The sequence below is a fragment of the Pseudoliparis swirei genome, chromosome 16 (genome assembly GCF_029220125.1).
Source record: "Pseudoliparis swirei isolate HS2019 ecotype Mariana Trench chromosome 16, NWPU_hadal_v1, whole genome shotgun sequence".
NCBI classification, from domain to species: Eukaryota; Metazoa; Chordata; class Actinopteri; order Perciformes; family Liparidae; genus Pseudoliparis; species Pseudoliparis swirei.
The window spans coordinates 14,505,715-14,524,158 of NC_079403.1; the positions used below are offsets into that span (position 1 = coordinate 14,505,715).

The window sequence follows — 18,444 nt, forward strand, 5'->3', positions numbered from 1 at the left end:
TGAAACATGCTATGTGTATGCAGACAAATGTCTGTGAGGATCTCCGAGAGATAACTATGAGGGGCCGTGAGGGACATTATTCAGAATACCCTCTCACACACACTTCTGAAATGCTCTCACACACACTACTGAAATGCTCTCACACACACTACTGAAATGCTCTCACACACACTAGTGAAATGCTCTCACACACACTACTGAAATGCTCTCACACACACTACTGAAATGCTCTCACACACACTAGTGAAATGCTCTCACACACACTACTGAAATGCTCTCACACACACGACTGAAATGCTCTCACACACACTACTGAAAAACTATACGCTCACACACACAACTGAAAATCTCTCACACATACTAGTGAAAAGCTCTCATACACACAGATGAAAATTTCACTTGAAACGGAAGGCATTTCACTTGCAACGGCAGGTGCAGTGTTGCCAGGTCCGCGGTTTTCCCGCGGAATTGGGCAACTTTTGAAGTGTTGCCGCGGGTTGAATTTTGTGTCCGCTGGTTCGGGTAGACCTATTTTGCATGCAAATTACATGAATATCTTTAAATAAAAATCCATATTTTAAATGAAATAATTTATTTATACCCAAATCCTACCATAAACTGCTTTTAATGCTGGCATAAAAAACATTTGGTGTTACTTTGTAGATATTACAATACATTTGGCAATGATAGCAATGCTGTTGGACTTTAAAAGCAGTGTATATGGTTTGGCACGGGCATATTTTGAGTTCTGATATTGGGCTGGTTTTTGGGCTGGTTTTATTGGCCATTGGGCTGGTTTTGTCACACAGACCTGGCAACCCTGGGAAGGTGTTTTCGTTGAAACGGAAGGTGATCAAGGATGGCAGATCAACAATGTGCTCAACAGCCCTTAAGCAATTTAGCAGAAGCAACGGCGTTACTAAACAACATATTGGCCTCAGCGGAGACAATCAGAACACTGTCTAATGCCTCAACTGTTCGGCAGCAGGTCATGGCCTTCTTTAGCTTAGAGCAACAGGTCATGGCCTTCTTTAGCTCAGAGCAGCAGGTCATGGCCTTCTTTAGCTCAGAGCAGCAGGTCATGGCCTTCTTTAGCTTTGAGCAACAGGTCATGGCCTTCTTTAGCTCAGAGCAACAGGTCATGGCCTTCTTTAGCTTAGAGCAACAGGTCATGGCCTTCTTTAGCTCAGAGCAACAGGTCATGGCCTTCTTTAGCTCTGAGCAACAGGTCATGGCCTTCTTTAGCTTAGAGCAACAGGTCATGGCCTTCTTTAGCTCAGAGCAGCAGGTCGTGGCCTTCTTTAGCTCAGAGCAGCAGCTCACATGTAGCCTACTTATATCTGATCCAATGACATCTGCACACTTCTAGATTAGTAAAGTAAGAGAATCTTTAGTATTTTCTAATTCCTAAAAGAGGAAGCCTTCAGAATTAGTGGTAGCATTGCATTAGGATTACATTCCTGTATTTGAATTGTATTGCTGGATCTCAATTCTTCTGATTCTTCCATCTGCAGTTAATCTGCTCGCATGATTTACATCATCAAAGTTTTGCCTTCCAAGAGCTGTTCCAAATGAAAAGTGAATGTCAGATGTATGAACCGTCCTGACTGAGCTTCCACTGAAGCATTATACCTGCTACAAGCTCAGGTCAAAATGGTGTTTAGTATTATGTGATTTACTAGGTTGGCTCAGATTGTTTATCATTGTTGTTTGTTCCTGCTGTTTGATTGTAGTGCTCAGACATCAGCTGTGTTCTTAGTGAAGCAATAGGTGTCAGATAGGCATCCAAACTGAGGGTGTCAGGGTCCTTAAGCTGCCCTTCATAAACAAGCGAGGTTCCCAATCACATAGGGGTCCTCCTCCAGTGGGAAATCTTCACACTGGGTCCAAATCTGTGATATCCGGCTGTCGGGGAGACCGACTTATTAGCCTGAAACAAGTGATACAATGGTGGCTAATGTATGAAGTTATCATGGCTTCACCGCCCTAAACTGGCTGCAACCGTCTTTTGTGTGTATATTTTGGGGTGTACGTTTGTTACCGAGGTCAGAGGTCACTGAACAAGCCATCTTCCAGTGCCTTACTCACACTGGCAGGGGGTCAACACACCGTGTCACTATCAATAGTTGGTGTTACAGGTCCAGCCTTTCCCATTACAGATTAAAAATGAAATTCGTGCCAGACTTTAAAGACATAAGTGTTTATTCAAAAAGAACATATTTCTCCCTTTAAACCCCCAACATTTGAAGAAAAGAAAAAAACATCCCGTCAGTTGAACCAATTAAAAAGCACAGACAATAACAACTTAGACACACAAAAAAACATCAGCGTTGACAATTTCTCCTCAACTGCAGTGTTATTGAATGTATTGGTCAGAACAAGATCAATCACATCAGGTATGGGTGATATTTGTGGTTACTCTTATGAACATGTGTTTGCAGTGCATGTGCTACACTACCAAACTTAGCTTTTCCGTTACTGCTTAATTGACTTGGAAGCTAAATAAGCACCACATCAAATTCCACTCCACTGAGGTGTGAAAGAGCGAGGGGCGTTGGCCCAACTGCTCTGGAGAAATATTACATGTTAGGGGAAAAAAGAAGAGAAAAGGATATTATGGTCAATTAGTTCGGAGACCCCAAACTACTTAACCATAATACTCTCCAAGTATTTGTTTGTAGCTTTCCGATCTTCGCCGTATAAGGACTCATAAAGCCCCCCCACCAGAATCAGCTTTAAGTGTGAACAAATACAATGAATATGGCTTATCTAAATGTACATGCAGAGATATAACCATACGGCTAAACACAGGCAACAACGCCTAACAATCACTACTATAAACTATGTGAGACATGTTAGAGATGTGAGAGGAGCTGTGCTCTCCATGTTTCCATTTATACATCTACACAGTCTCTACACAGTTTACCTACACCCATCCGTACACATTTATATCTACATAAACCAATACAGCACTCACAACAAAATAAAACCAAAATAATAATAAAATAACCTGCAGCGGGCTTAATTTGACGCCGGTCTCACACCACCACGATCAGCCAAGTCCAGAGATGGCAGAATATTTATGAATGGGCCCCAGATTTTTCCAAAGGCTGCCTGCTTCCCTCTCACATTATATAATATCTTTTCAGGTGTGCAGTAGGACACAAGCTCATTAATCCAGTGTCTTATTGATGGTGATTTTTCGGATTTCCAGTTAATCAGAATACATTTTTTCAATGCAGTGCTCGCAAGTAAGATAAAGTATTTATTATAGTAGTTTGCATTGATAGAGCTTGTGTCCCCCAGAATCCATATCTTTGGGTCCTGTTCAATTTGAATTCCTATTATCCTTGAGGTTAATTCAGTGGCGCGTTTCCAAAGTTCTTCTATCAATGGGCAACTCCAGAGCATGTGTAGAAGATCACCGTTTGTCACTTTACATCTCTGACATCTGGGGGAAATGTTGCTGTCCATTTTATGTAACCTGTAAGGGGTGTAGTATGTCCTATGGAATATATTAAATTGAATTTGTCCTTGTTTTGTGGAGATTAATACCGTCTGTGCCTGTTCCAAGAGGTGATACCAGTCTGCCTCCTTGTAGACACATCCTAGGTCTGTTTCACATTTCCCTTTTCTAGGTGTTTTATCATAAACAGGTGACTTTCCGTTGATGATACCGTATATTGAAGATATTATTCCTTTTGTTGATCTGCATAATTTGTTACATAGGTGGGTTTCAAGGGGAGTTTCTTTTGGGATATCTGGTAATATTTCTTTAGATTTCTCCTTAATCCAGTCTCTAATTTGTAAGAAGTTGAAGAAACTATATTTGGGAAGGTTGAATTTATCATTTAGTTGTTGGAGGCTAGCAAATGTATCATTAATGTATAAGTCAGCAGCTGTTTTAATTCCTCTATCCCTCCATCCCCGCAACACTGACTCAGCTATGTGGTGTGAGACGTTGGGATTACCCCACAGCGGTGCCCTTCGAAGAAAAGAAATATTTATATCCAGGAGTGAGTGAGATTCCTGCCAAGCAGCAAATGTGTTCAGTATTATTGAATTATTTGTGAGTGTGGCAAAAAAAAATGTTTTACCTATGAATGGTACGTCCTTTAACGGCATAGACTTCATCTCATGTTGTTCTATTGAGACCCATCTAACTTCACTGTTCTCTGCATGCAGCCAGATCCAGATTGGTCGGTACTGAGAGGCAAGATAATAATTTCTAAAATGTGGTAGGTTAAGCCCTCCCCTTGAATATGGAGCCTGCAGAGAGATGAGTTTAACCCTGGGTTTTTTCCTTTGCCATATAAAAGGGTTATAATTTTGTTAAGATCTTTGAAGAAACTCTTTGGAACATTTACAGAGAGACATTGAAGTAGGTAAATAAACTTAGGTAAAACGTTCATTTTAATAGTATTAATTCTGCCTATGAGAGACAGAGGGAGATCCATCCATCTTTGAAGATTAAGTTTGATTTGTTCCAATAATTATTTATAGTTATATTTAAATATACAGTATGTTCATCCGATTTGCCAATTTGTATACCCAAATATTTGAAACCAGTGTTGCACCATCTCAATGGGTCAGTGAGAGCTCTAATATTGTTGTCCTGTATATTTAGTGGTAAAAAGTAATACATTTGATTGTATTCTGTTTGATATCATATTGTGTGGTAAAGTTTTCACATCACTCAAACCAAATAAATGATCTAAAATAAGGTTTTCCACTCTGACCAACTGTGAATATTGATGTTTTCTAATTTTAACTTGTTAATCCGAACTTCGATGAGTTCAGTCAATTCATCCTGACTAGTGTGACTAATGTCTTCCTTTTCTTGACTTTCCTTTCAGCTGCTCTTCCTATGCCAGATGACGTCCTTCAGCTGGTATTTACCAACCTGAGGAACCGTCCTCTGAGTGAAGACACCCTCGACTCCATGGGGGGATCAGTGATGAGCTTTTACCACAACCTCATCACAGGCTGCAAAGAGTATCCCGTCATTTCTTTCAAGGGTTCTACACAGGCGCGTGCAGGTAGAGCCCTAGTGGTGCTCAAGCACCTGCCCTTTTGCCCTGGATGAGAAAAGTGCCCTTTCTGTATTCAAGTCAAATACACATTATTGTGGTCGTCATGCTCCGGTTTATTTTTTCTGTTTTTTAGATGTGAGACGGGAGTTGTTCTTACAGAAAGCCCGTCGGCTCAAAGATGAACGGGACGATGAAAGTCTCCGTTTGATTCCTTCTACAGGTTGGACCCGACATGCCACGTTCAACGAGTCCAGAAGGCCGAGCCCTGTGTCCGGCTGCTGGGAGGCGAGGAGCTTCCAGACGGACTCCAGGAGCTGCTGGACGAGGTGCCGGCTCATGTCTCCTGTCCTCAGCCTCCAGAGGACGTCATTCATGCTGCTGAGGTCCAGCGGCTGTGGAGACGTCCTCCTCCATGTTGTCTGTTCTTTGGTTTTGTTTCAATGTTCTCCATCCAGTTAGGAGTTTGGTATAAAAGCATCATTTCATAAACTGCTGTTACTTACTTTCCTATTTTCTATTTTTGTCAATGAAACTCTTGTAAATATAAATGAGGCATTGCTTTAGTTGGATTATTTAGAGTGAAGATATATGTTGGTATTTGTTACTGATTGTTGCCAACTGACATGACACATGTTGACGTTTTGCCATGTAGGATGTTTTGTACGATAAAATATCTTTGTGGTCATTTAAGCTATTTTTGGCAAAACACAAAACAAAAATATAATTTTTGGTTTAATCATTTACCCGTTATGAAGATGAAGAATTAGCACTGGCATAAACTAACAATATATTACTGACATTAATTATTAAGAATCAACACAATAAGTAAATATAAAAACTATAACATTGTAGTGCATAAGTCTCAACCATTAAAGTTGATTTATAACCCAATGTGAACATCATAACAGTGTTTGCTGACCCAGTAGTTTTGAATAAAAAGACATATTTTGATGTTGTGGTAAATGTATTCATTAAAATCAGGAGATAACAATCTACATACTGTACACAGTTTACATGAACATACAGGATTCCATGTGACAAATGAAAGAATTATGATGTCTTGTTCAGGCTGAAGCGTCCGTCTTCTTCACAGCTGCTTCCTGTGTGGGCGGGGCGGGCGGGTGGGTGGACGGGCGGGGGGGGTCCTGATTGACTTGTGTCGTGGTCTGCTGAAGGTGACGGGTTGGTTGACATCCACCTCCAGCTGGGAGAGAGACAGAGGAGTCCTGCCCTGTGAGACACAAACACCAGACATGAATACGTTTGAACTGAACTCCACAACCTTTACATTATTGGGTTGGATCTGGCCTCCAGTGATGGGATCGTATTACTGATACTTCTGTCGTCTGAGTGAGGGATTACTTACTCCGCCCACTAAAAGAAAGGCAACCGCCGCTCTTCTTCTGGTCCTGTAGTCCTTCATCCTTCTCATGTGGTCCTCCCTCGTCATCTTCTTCGTCGTCGTCAAGGAGATCCTGGAAGTTTCTTCTTGTATCACAGCAATCGAAACCTAAATAAAAAACTTGGGGACTTTTCTGAATGTTAGTAAGTATAACCATGTTACTGATAAAGTGCCAACCAGCCTTCCCCCGCCAGGCGCGAGGGAAGGCTGGTTGGCACTTTATCCGTCCTGCCGGGCAGTCGGGCTCCTCCTCTTCCTGCTGCTCCTGGTGGACTCTTCTGGTTTCTGGGGGACGGGCCGGAGCTGCTTCAGGACGTTCCACAGCTGGTTTCTAATTTTATTGTATATATTGTGTGTCTGTCTATTGTAAACTATATTTTCACATACAAGGAATGTGTCATGGCGGGTGGTGCAACATTAGACAACATTAAACAATCAACAATCAACAAAGTGCAAGAATTGTAACATTACATTTACAGTAGAATATAAAATAAAGTGCCCATACAAACCAATAACAGTACTTTAAACAGTGTAGTGTAAGTTTAAAGGGACAAGTGTATCACTAACCTGATAACTTACCTGCGGGCCAGTCCCTGGCGGAGTCGGCGGATGGCGCGGAGCTGGCGGAACCGGCGGCGGATGTCTGGGTGTCGGAGTCGGCGCCGGAGCTCGTCTGGTGTTAAAAGGGCAAAGACACGCAACAAAGACACACGCGCATTATGAAGCCTAATGTCCGCAATGTTATCTTCCTGCACTAACCTGATGGCCGTAGGGAGGCCAGGAGCTCCATCGTAGTCGCCACCAGCTGAAGGGAAACATTTAAGGATTCTTCATTCAATAAAATAGTTCTGGATTACATTGAGCAATAATAGATTCAGATTCCAGCTGCTAATCAATCAGTTAGCAGGTCGTTATGCAACTGTTTAGACTCGTGAGCCACACCTTCCAGACTCAACAATGTTTCATATCTTCTCACGTTCCCCCTATGTAAACCTTTAATTGTGCATTGCTCTGATTTCTTACCTCCGTAGTCGATGCCGATGGCTGCCGCCGGGGGGCTGGGAGGGGGGGGTGGCGGCGCAGCTCCAACGAAGTCGCCAACAGCTGCAGGGAAACATTGAAACAGGATTCTTCATTACATAAAATAGTTCTGGATTACATTGAGCAATAATAGATTCAGATTCCAGCTGCTAACCAATAAGTTAGCAGGTCAATGTGCAACTGTTTAGACTCGTGAGCCACACCTTCCAGACTAAACAATGTTTCATATCTTCTCACTTTCCCCTTTATAAACCTTTAGTTGTGCGACAGGAGGGTTAATTGTCAAATAAATAGTTTATGGGATAGTATTAATTAAAAGGAGCAGATGTTTGTTGAATAAGTGACGTTTCAGTCAAACAGTCAAAACAAACCAACTCATTGTCTCAATCAGATGCGCCTCTAACACACCTGGTGTGATGACGTCACGCTGACGCATGATTCAATTTCAGAATTAAGAATTAATTAATTAATTTTCTTCAGAAATTTAAATGTAAAATCTGTCATATTTGATACCCTCTAAATAAAATAACATTGTTTTAAATCCACTACACTAATAGTTAACACATACCACAGATATCCAGCGACTTTTAAGACATTCCGGTCCTTAAATAATCATTTTACACAGAGAAACCTCCACCACATCTGTATTTTTCAAACAGGCCCCTTGACATTGTGAACTGTTCAACTATAAACTCAAAAGGTTTCACTAGTTTCTCAACTGAGAAAGTTTTAAATGGTTTTAAGGTAAGAACCAATAACAAAAATGCTAATATAAATATAAAACTTACCTCTGGCGTCGCCCCGTGCGTACAGGTGGTCCTCCATTCTCAGGCTTCTCGGAGGAAGTCAGTCACTAGAACGAGATTCAAGGATAACTTTCAGCTAGCGGTCAACAGCTCGAGGAGTTAGCTTCACAGCTCTGGTCAACCAGAGGGCTCAAGCTCGGGTTGAGGTCAAAGTGCAAAGGAGCCGAGGCTCAACGTTCGGCTGGTTATGCAGCCTCGGCCAGGTCGTTACCATGGCAATGCGCGCGTCTTGCTTGCGTGCCCACAACTTAAATATCTGGATCCTTTTCAAATTCAAAGAAGGGCATCTGAATATGAATACCCTAAAGTTTTAGACCGATAGCTCTGAGTTAAGGGCCCCAAAAACAGGTCCATGCGAACTTTATGGTATCCGGCTACAGACAGCGCCGCCGCTCCCATAACGCGCTGTGCGTAGGGCACCAAGTCCTGAGGGGGCTCACTCAAAGAAATGACTCATTGGATGAACTCAATTAAATTGTTGGCAGGTTTTCCATCCAATAATTATATGCAACTCCAACTCAAATTTAGCACATCAGTGCAATAAAATGTAATTAAGTTAGTCCAACTCATTTGTATCAAATACATCTCAAATAAAATAATGATATTCATTGAATTAAATTAATTTGTGTTTGTCCAACTCAAAATATAAACTAACTAACAAAATATGCAAACTCCACACAGAAGGAACACCCCGACTGGGAATTGAACCCACGGCCCTTTGGCTTTGAGGCGACAGTGCAGCCACTACACCACCGTGCAGCCATGAAAGTGTCTTCACCTCATGTAAACAACTCATTCTCAGCTGGCGCATGCGCAAAGGGTCGTTCTCAATGAAACACATTTATTTTTGAGTTGATATGCACACCATCTAACCTAAATAAATCTAATAAATTAAAGTATTCATACATTTTGTGTTACACCCATTAAATATAAATATCTATTTTTGTAATTGATTTATTTAAATGTATCAAACAATATTTAAATGTGTCCCCTCTAAGAAGGGCTTGAATCGTTTTTGTGAGTGTAACCTAAATAAATCTAATAAATGAAAGTATTCCTATATTTTGTGTTACACCCATTCAATATAAATATCTTCGTTTTGTAATTGATTTATTTAAATGTATCAAACAATATTTAAATGTGTCACCTCTAAGAAGGGCTTGAATCGTTTTTTTGAGTGCACCACAAAATAGACAACTAAAAAATCCTCATAGTTATAATAATTATAATGCCGATATTATTTCAGTCTAGAAATATTAGGCACCTTTTAGGCATGTAGGCACAAAACAGGCAGAACAAGAGATATTTAATCGCTCAGCTAACTCTACTTCACAAACAAAGCACCGCGACAACGAGCACAGAGCATTTTAATGTTAAATAAATCACTTTAATATGATAAAGTAAAAGGAGCAGACGTGTGTACAATAAGGCCCGTTTCAACGCTCACAACAGAGCAGCTCCGGGTCACGCGCAGCTCAGGTCAGGCGGCCCGCGCGTTCCCGATGGTTACCATGGTGCCGAGTTTATGCATTTTACGGGGTACATTTGAGAATTCTATAAAAATGCTTGAGGCGCCATCTTTTTTGGGAATTTCAAAGTTACATTTCAACGTTTTGATGCCTTACAACTAAAATAAAAGGGGTTTCGAGGCTTTGCACTAATTGTCAACACATTCCGCACATCTCCCGACATTTTCAAGACATTCCGCAGCCCAAATCTCATTTTACACGACGAATCATCGACTGAGTCACTTTTCACAAAATATGTTTTCCCAAAATGTCCTGTCAACATTATAAACGTTAAAACTCAAAAGGTTTCACTGATTTCTAAACTGAGAACACTTTTATGGATTCAAGGGGATACGTTAATAATAAAAATGCTAAATTAAATGTAGAAATGGTCTTACCTTATGGTCCAAATCACAGCCCGGTCGCTTCAGCAGGGGCTCGTCCTCGGCTCTCGGTCTCTCGTAGTCCGGATCTCGTGTAGTTCTGTAAGACAACAAGTTTTGTTTCCAACAAAAAGACTCAAGCAGTGCAAAAGTCTCAGAGTTTCCTTCACAGGTTTGGGTTCACAGGTTTGGGTTCACAGGAGGGTTCACAGGTGAGGTCCGCTCGTGTCAAAGTCCAAAGTGCAAAGGGCAGAATCAGAACGTCCGCGGCCTTAAATAACCTCGGTCCGGTTTCCATGGCATTGACTGACGTGCGTACGTGCGTGCGTGCGTGCGATTGAGCAATACAGAGAGACATATTAATTATTTCCCCTATATTTTTTAAATATAATTGATTCATATGAGTTATTATTATTATTATTATATTATTAAAATATAATTGATTCATATGAGTTATTATTATTGTTATTATTATTATTCTATTATTATTCATCAGTAATCTGTATGAGCTGTAAAGCCAAAATGGATGCTGAATGAAATATATTATATTATATATTATTATCTTATTATTTAAGAGGGATCATTTACAGTGCATGATGAGACACACTGCAACAGTAGAAGAAAACAAAATGTACACAATGCGAAGCTACATATATAGCACATTAAAAGTAATATAAATATAATATAATATTATTAATTAAATGTAATATACGTTGTTATCGTGGAATATTGTAAATCATAATGATGATCTTGTTGTAATTAATCACGCAGCATATGGAGCCTTATTATTTGCTTTAATGGGTTGCACATCTACTTCTCTTTGATGATTGGCAGATGGGTGAGAAATAGATGACGCAGGCTTGCAGGTGTATGGTCTTCCGACTAAACTACTTCATTTATTTGACAGCTACATTTCCCCTCTCAACTTCTTGAAACTGTTAGAGAGGTCAAATGATTACTGTCCATTATCTTTTTCTTTTTTAAACAAATAATGTCTTCTCTTATTTGGAAATATTGAAAGGTACATAACACAGTAAACATTAACTGATATGTCCATTGTTTATCATCTTTTTATTGAATATCAGATCACAAACCCACTCCTCCCACCCTCCCACTATATACACCTAGAGTACAGGACATTAAATACATAAACAATACATACAAAGAGGTCACCTCATTTCGCCGAGCCAGACCTACACACACACACACACACACACACACACACACACACACATCTGGAACATCTGTATGTAGACACACCTGCACAGAGTCAATATAGTATCACACAAATACAATATATCCAGAAATTAAATGACAACATGAGTTGTTCTTCTTCTTTGAGCACGGCCAATTCTACCACATGCCTTGGGGAAAAGACACAAATGAACATCAGAAATAGGATATTGTAAATCTACAACTGGCACTTCTCCGGCTCAAGATTTATTTCCCAGGGACGTAGACACATTTTTTCTTCATTAATCAGTATTTAAGAATAAAACTTACTCTCTCTGTCATCAATTCCCCCCAAATGTTTTTGGATATCCGTCGGGGCATTTATTTGAGTTCTTGTGAGAATTTCGCCTCGACCTGCTCCGCGGCCCTCACAAGGCTTGTTTACTGACTGTTTACTGACGTTAGTTATGTCGAGAGAATAGAGAGAGGGAGAGATGTACAGGCAGGCATCTTCTTTGTGTTGTTTTATAAATGCTATTTAGACAATTTTGAAAGTATGTTGAATTTATTAATTCATTTTATAAATGTCACAAGAATTCACAGCTAGAAAATAGCAACTAAACTATGCTAGCTCTCGGTATCATGCTATCCATGTGCCACATTGTTTTCTGTGGTAGCCTATGTGTCTCTTTGTTTTGTCTGTTCCAGTTTTACAAAGATCAATCGTGTATGAGTAATTGCAGAGGCTGAAAAGAGTAAACGCAAGAAAAAACAACACTTGTAATAACTACTTACTAACCCAGAGTGAGGTCATGCCGGGAAATATCAGACTTCCGTAAAAACATTATAAAGCCTCAGTCTGATATTTCCCGGCATGACCTCACTGTCGGTTAGTAATTAGTTATTACAAGTGTTGTTTTTTCTTGCGTTTACTCTTTTCAGCCAAGCTGGAGAGGTTAGTAAGTTGTTTATTATATGGCATTTTTTCGCTCCTATTGTTTTGTAAATTCATGTCATTTTGTTCAGCTCTCATGTCTCACGACACGATGTGTTTCAGGTGTTTCGTAACAACCAGTTACGTGCTCACTTCAAGTTACAGTGAACAATAGAAAAATCATTTTGTCGATGGGTGCCCTTTTTTGGGTTTGAGCACCTGCCCCCCAAGATGTCTGAACACGTGCCTGGTTCTACATCACACGGCTAGTGCGTATGGTCTTCCAGAACCAGGAGGAGAGGGAGAACAGCACATCAGATCCTCTGATGGAGGCCCCATCAGGTCTTGTGGTGCCCCCTGCAGGCTCCAGCTCTCCTCATGCTCCAGTCGTGTCTCCAGCTCTTCCTGAGCAGGCGGAGCTGGGAGCCCTGAAGGCGGACCGCAGAAACTCTGTCAGACGCATCGAGGTCGACGGCAGGACTGTGACCCGAGTCATCTCTCCGGTGTAACGCTCTCACAGCACTGAACTGAAAAACCGCTGGAGAGTGAGTGAATACCGGGGAGATGGACCTCTGTCGATTTAATAAGAGGTCGACTCAGAGTCGGGGCAGCAAGAGGAAGGACAGCAGCAGCTGCCCGTCTCCTCCAAAGAAACGCCTCCGAGTCTGACGGGACGGCTCGGAGGGATTCCTTGTCAAGGATCCTCCTGCTTGAGACATGTTGTGTCCTGAGCGACCCCCCAGGTAGCGTCTTGCACCTGGGGCCTGTCCACCTTTTTATCCAGAGACTTTTAGGTTTAGTCCTCAGGGCCGGCCTGTGCGTCTTGCAGGGCCGGGGAGGCCCCAGGTAGCGTCTTGCACCGGGGCCTTTGTGGACTAAACCTTGTTGTCTGAGGAGGAAACATTTGGATATAGTTTGGTCATTTTGGATTTAGCCCAGGTCAGCGTTTTTGGTGCGTCTGGCACCTTTCTTTATTTCTTGGAGCTGGCCTGTGGGTCCACTTGGTGAAACTAAAGGGAGCAACGGGGAACTCACTTCCTGAAACAACACCAAATGGAGTTATTGTCGCTGACTCATCATCCGTTGAGATGGAGCTTCAAATGTCTGCTCTGCTCTGAAACGACACCCAGAGTGAGCTGATTGGTAGGTCGTCCTTTACAGACGATGGAGGAGTGAGATGACCCGAATATTAGAAACACTTGAGAAAATTAATGGTGTCCTCCTGATCATCTGTTTGTCTTTAGACAAAACGAGACGAGACGGCGTGAACTGTGAACTCTCTGGTCCAAGAAGATCGATGCAGGTTCATTTATTCATATTATGGTGAGAATCACGATGTGTATCAATATTTCTTCTGAATCCCTCGTTGCTGAAGTTATGAACTGATTTTCTCTGATCTGCCATTTGTCTTTCAGATACTGACGAGAAGACGAGACTGTCAACCACCTCATGGACACACAGGTTGTTGTTGGTTGTTGATGTTGTTTATTTGCTGTTGTCTCCTCTCGTGTTCTTTGTTGTCTTTCAGAGGACAATAAACGACATGAGGAGGAAACAAGAAAAAGTGGACAGAAGAGAAGAAAGGAGACAGGATGCACTGTGAACCCTCATTTCAGAAGATAAATATGCATTCATTGTTGTTCTCAAAATTCTTAATTTTTAAAAAGTCGTTTATGAACTATTATCTCTTCCTGTCTTTATTTTGTATTTTGGAGAGAGGTGAGGACACGACTCAGTGACTCATCTAAAGTGACATCACAGTGGTCAGCCAGTAGAATGGTGTTGTTAAAGGTTTCAGTGTGGGCGTTTCCTCCACTGCAGCACATCTGAGTCAGCATGAAGCGTCATGTGTTCTTTGTCTGACAGATTACTGTCCAGCATAAATCGTTGGAGGGCTCTTATTAATACACACTACATTGTGACAGTTCCGCAGTTTGAGGTATAAAAAAATCGACGTGAACATTTGAACCAAAGCTACTAATACATTTTAATAGTTTTACTGCTTAAAGGAAGTCAGGTATTACAGGATACAGCAGTATGTTTTTAACATTTATTTGTATTATAACAAATTTAAAAAGACAATAAACAATCAGTTTCAAGCACAATCACTTGATATTTGTCGTATGTATTTGTCATAAGTATATGTTGGTGACCAAAAAACATTTACAGATGAACACATTATGAACCCTGAGTTTGATGAATTGATTAAGAGTTCTGCTCAAAACACAACGGGAACCAAATATCGTCGGTTTAGATAGAGAATATCTGGAGAAAGAATTCAACCATTCTTAGTCCGTGTGGCTCAGATTTGAACCAGGAAGGCGGTGTAACAGTGTGAGCAGGGCCATGACAGGAGGCATCAGATCAGCCGGGTCCATTGGACCCCATGAGACGTGAAGTCCCAAAGACTCCGAGGAGGAAGCAGAGTGAATAATATGTGATGGAGAGATGTAAATTCTTCATAAGTAGAGAGAGAAGAGTCATATTATAGTATGTAAATAAACTAAATAATGAAAAGGTCAGCAAAGGTCCTGGTATAGTATGATGTTGCTCACTTGGACACATAGGACATCCAGGCGTGCTTGGGTTTAAGAACTGTTTTTACTGAAAGCACATATAAGTACATCACGATCAGTAGCGCAACTGCATGCTGCAGGCTGTTTTAGTCTATTACTAGCTAATAAAACGTAATGTTTTCCCTTAAACATATACATAGAACAACTCACTACTTAATTCACCCGTGCGACGTTCTCACAGGTTACAGGTGGTCAGTCCACTGTTTCTCATTCACTAGCACGACTCGGTGACGCACTATATCCCCTTCGACACATCATAACATTACATTTGCGCAACTCCGACATCCAGACATATTCACATATTTTGTATCTCAAAAAGTATTTTAAAAAATATGAATACAGAAGGTCACCTTCACAGCTGTGCCAAAGAATTACAAATTGTAAAGTCCCAATTTTATTTTAAACAAAATCCTTCAGAATCCTCTGAAAGTAGGAATAGTGTTTTTTCCTTACATAAATGAACAAAAATAAAGAGTATTTGTTATACTTTTTATCTGACACATTGTAGCAGACTCGTGACCTTTGATAAAGAAACTTGAGGTCAAGTTATGTTGCCAGCAGACATCAGGATCTTTATTGTTGAAGCATTCGTTATTCTTTCCCTTTCTATTATCTTCTCTGTATTGTTAAATACAGACTTCTTAAAAACTACGAAAACAGATTAAAAAAATATATTTTGCAAACCATCAAACTCCAAATCATCAGCTCACATAATTCATACTTCATACAGAGAAATGCTGATGTCTTGTTTGTTGAACCGGTTTTATTTGACATTAAATCAGGCTATATAGTTCACTGCATCGTCATTGAACAGCTCATCAGTGTCAGACATAATACTACTCCAGACAAGTTAATCATTGTGATCATAACTATCAGTGTATAACTGTTAGGACTTGTTGAGCGCAACATACAGTCAAAACTACCGAAGGCTGACGGAGGAAGAAGCCGTGAGCACAAGTGAGCGTCCTCCGTCCTGAACGCCAACAGTCCCAAAGAAACACCTCCCGCTTCCTCTTCACGCCACGCACCCAGGAAAAGTGTCAAACAAAGTACCCGAGCACGCCGACGTACACAGGGATTCTTTTGAAGCACTGAAACCACCACGCTTTGTTCATTCTCCTTCTTGATTGAACCAAATGCAACACGGCATCAGCCAGCTCAGAATAAAGAATACAGAAATGTCTCCTGGGTGCATGGTGGAGGGTTTGGGGCTTCGTCTGGAGCTCTGAGGGCCTCTTCAGCTCCCAGTCAGACCTCAGGGGGCGTGAGCACCGGGCCGGTCTCCAGCATCGATGCTCATTCAGGCAAAACGACAAGCAACCTCTTTATAAACTTCCACATTTCAGTACAGACAAAACATTATTATATGTATATGTGCCTGGGTATACAATTCAATTCAATTCAATTCAGCTAGGATGGACAGATGCAATAGATGCCATCAGGCAGATGACAAGTCACCATGTAAAGATCTACTGTAGTTTATTCGTACCCGTCTATTGTCTTACAACTGAGAGTGGTCATCTAGAGGTATTAGAAGAGTAACTATAAGCTTCTGGGGGAAATAATGAATACAAAAAGCCCTTCAAACATGCAGATAGGAATGCTGGATCAGAGTCACAGCCGTCTCAATCTAGTTTCACAATATTTAGCGTGATGCTTTAAAATGCGAGGCCTCTGGATAATTTATCGATTATGCTTAATAACAACATAAATAAGACATACATATTGCTGGCTCCAGGCCAGATCAATTGACTTGATTTACAGAGTTTGAACATGGACACCTTTCTATTTGAAGGCCTTTTTTTGGTGATGTTTTTAGCTTCTGATCCAAATATTGTTATCAGTTGGTTCACGCCCCTAAAACTGTCTCTTAAATTTTAAGATTTGGGTCAAATTATCCGCCAAATTATCTTCTCTTCATGAGAATGTTCCAAAGAGCTCTCGATCTCTTTCACGCAAAAGGAGACTGCACTCAAAGACGCGCAGTCTGAACGCTGCGCCACCAGACATTAGTTTCAAGTCAAGTAATTTATATATTGATCCATTAAGTCACATTTCTTATGTTGCGAACAAGCATCGCTAAACATGTTTCAAAGTGTACATATCCGCTCAAGGTAACCAGTTGTTTCAGATCCCTTCGACTTAATGGATCAATAAATAAATTACTTGAGCAGAAGCTAATATCTGGTGGCGCAGCGCGCAGACTGCGCGTCTTTGAGTGCAGTCTCCTTTTGCGTGAAAGAGATCGAAACCAGGTCGAGCGATCTTTTTATTTTTATTTTTTCGAAAATGTATTTCTTCATACGTGGCTGTGATGCACTGCTCACTTAAACAATTGTAATCGCCTAAATGCATATGAACGGTGGCTTGAAGATCTCCAGCAATATGTTTGTGAATGTGTGACGAATCTGGTGAGCGAGACAGAGCCCCGCTGCAGATGTTAAGAGAACAGTAGGTTTGAAAACCAGTAGGGGTGTAACACCGGCTGCTGCCGAACAGTTGAGGCATTAGACAGTGTTCTGATTGTCTCCGCTGAGGCCAATATGTTGTTTAGTAACGCCGTTGCTTCTGCTAAATTGCTTAAGGGCTGTTGAGCACATTGTTGATCTGCCATCCTTGATCACCTTCCGTTTCAACGAAAACACCTTCCCAGGGTTGCCAGGTCTGTGTGACAAAACCAGCCCAATGGCCAATAAAACCAGCCCAAAAACCAGCCCAATATCAGAACTCAAAATATGCCCGTGCCAAACCATATACACTGCTTTTAAAGTCCAACAGCATTGCTATCATTGCCAAATGTATTGTAATATCTACAAAGTAACACCAAATGTTTTGTATGCCAGCATTAAAAGCAGTTTATGGTAGGATTTGGGTATAAATAAATGATTTCATTTAAAATATGGATTTTTATTTAAAGATATTCATGTAATTTGCATGCAAAATAGGTCTACCCGAACCAGCGGACACAAAATTCAACCCGCGGCAACACTTCAAAAGTTGCCCAATTCCGCGGGAAAACCGCGGACCTGGCAACACTGCACCTTCCGTTGCAAGTGAAATGCCTTCCGTTTCAAGTGAAATTTTCATATGTGTGTATGAGAGCTTTTCATATCATGTGTGTGTGTGTGAGAGCATTTCAGTAAGATAAGATAAGATATATACTTTATTAATCCCCAAGGGGAAATTAGTTCTCTGCATTTAACCCATCCTTAGTTATTAAGGAGCAGTGGGCTGCAGTGATGCGCCCGGGAAGCAACTGGGGGTTCAGTGCCTTGCTCAAGGACACTTCGACTTGCAACAACTAATGGGGAGAGCCGGGATCGAACCCACAACCTTGGGGTTGCAGGACGACCCCCTTACCCCACTGAGCTACAGCCGCCCCACAGTAGTGTGTGTGAGAGCATTTCACGAGTGTGTGTGAGAGCATTTCAGTAGTGTGTGTGAGAGGGTATTCTGAATAATGTCCCTCACGGCCCCTCATAGATAACGGCGGATATAAATCAACGCATATGCCGGGTTGAACAGCCTGTGTTGAGCGGAAGGGATGCACCGATTCGCCAGGTAAACGAGGAGGCCCCGAGTCGGGGT

General features: G+C 41.2%; 1 protein-coding gene across 2 annotated transcripts; it reads right to left on the minus strand.

Moving 5' to 3' along the window:
- Nucleotides 1-6,153: 6,153 nt before the first annotated feature.
- Nucleotides 6,154-10,438, minus strand: LOC130205989 (WAS/WASL-interacting protein family member 3-like). Of its 2 annotated transcripts, XM_056433635.1 has the most exons (6): nt 10,189-10,438; nt 8,265-8,329; nt 7,459-7,539; nt 7,195-7,240; nt 6,400-7,108; nt 6,154-6,264 (listed from the first exon to the last, which is right to left on the minus strand). In XM_056433635.1, the coding sequence occupies exons 2-5, from the start codon at nt 8,299-8,301 to the stop codon at nt 6,958-6,960; spliced, it is 315 nt and encodes a 104-aa protein (XP_056289610.1). In that variant the 5' UTR covers nt 8,302-8,329; nt 10,189-10,438; the 3' UTR covers nt 6,154-6,264; nt 6,400-6,957. The 2 variants fall into 2 exon arrangements, with proteins under 2 accessions (XP_056289610.1, XP_056289609.1); XM_056433634.1 differs by having other exon boundaries at nt 6,400-7,240; nt 10,189-10,427.
- Between the last annotated feature and the right edge of the window lie 8,006 nt (nt 10,439-18,444).

Bases quoted from the DNA above. Each gene is read 5' to 3' on its own strand.
- LOC130205989 (XM_056433634.1), bottom strand. From the start codon at position 8,301: ATGGAGGACCACCTGTACGCACGGGGCGACGCCAGAG. The intron at 7,540-8,264 runs GTAAGTTTTATA...GTTTCCCTGCAG, and splicing joins CGCACGGGGCGACGCCAGAG to CTGTTGGCGACTTCGTTGGA. The intron at 7,241-7,458 runs GTAAGAAATCAG...GTTTCCCTTCAG, and splicing joins CATCGGCATCGACTACGGAG to CTGGTGGCGACTACGATGGA.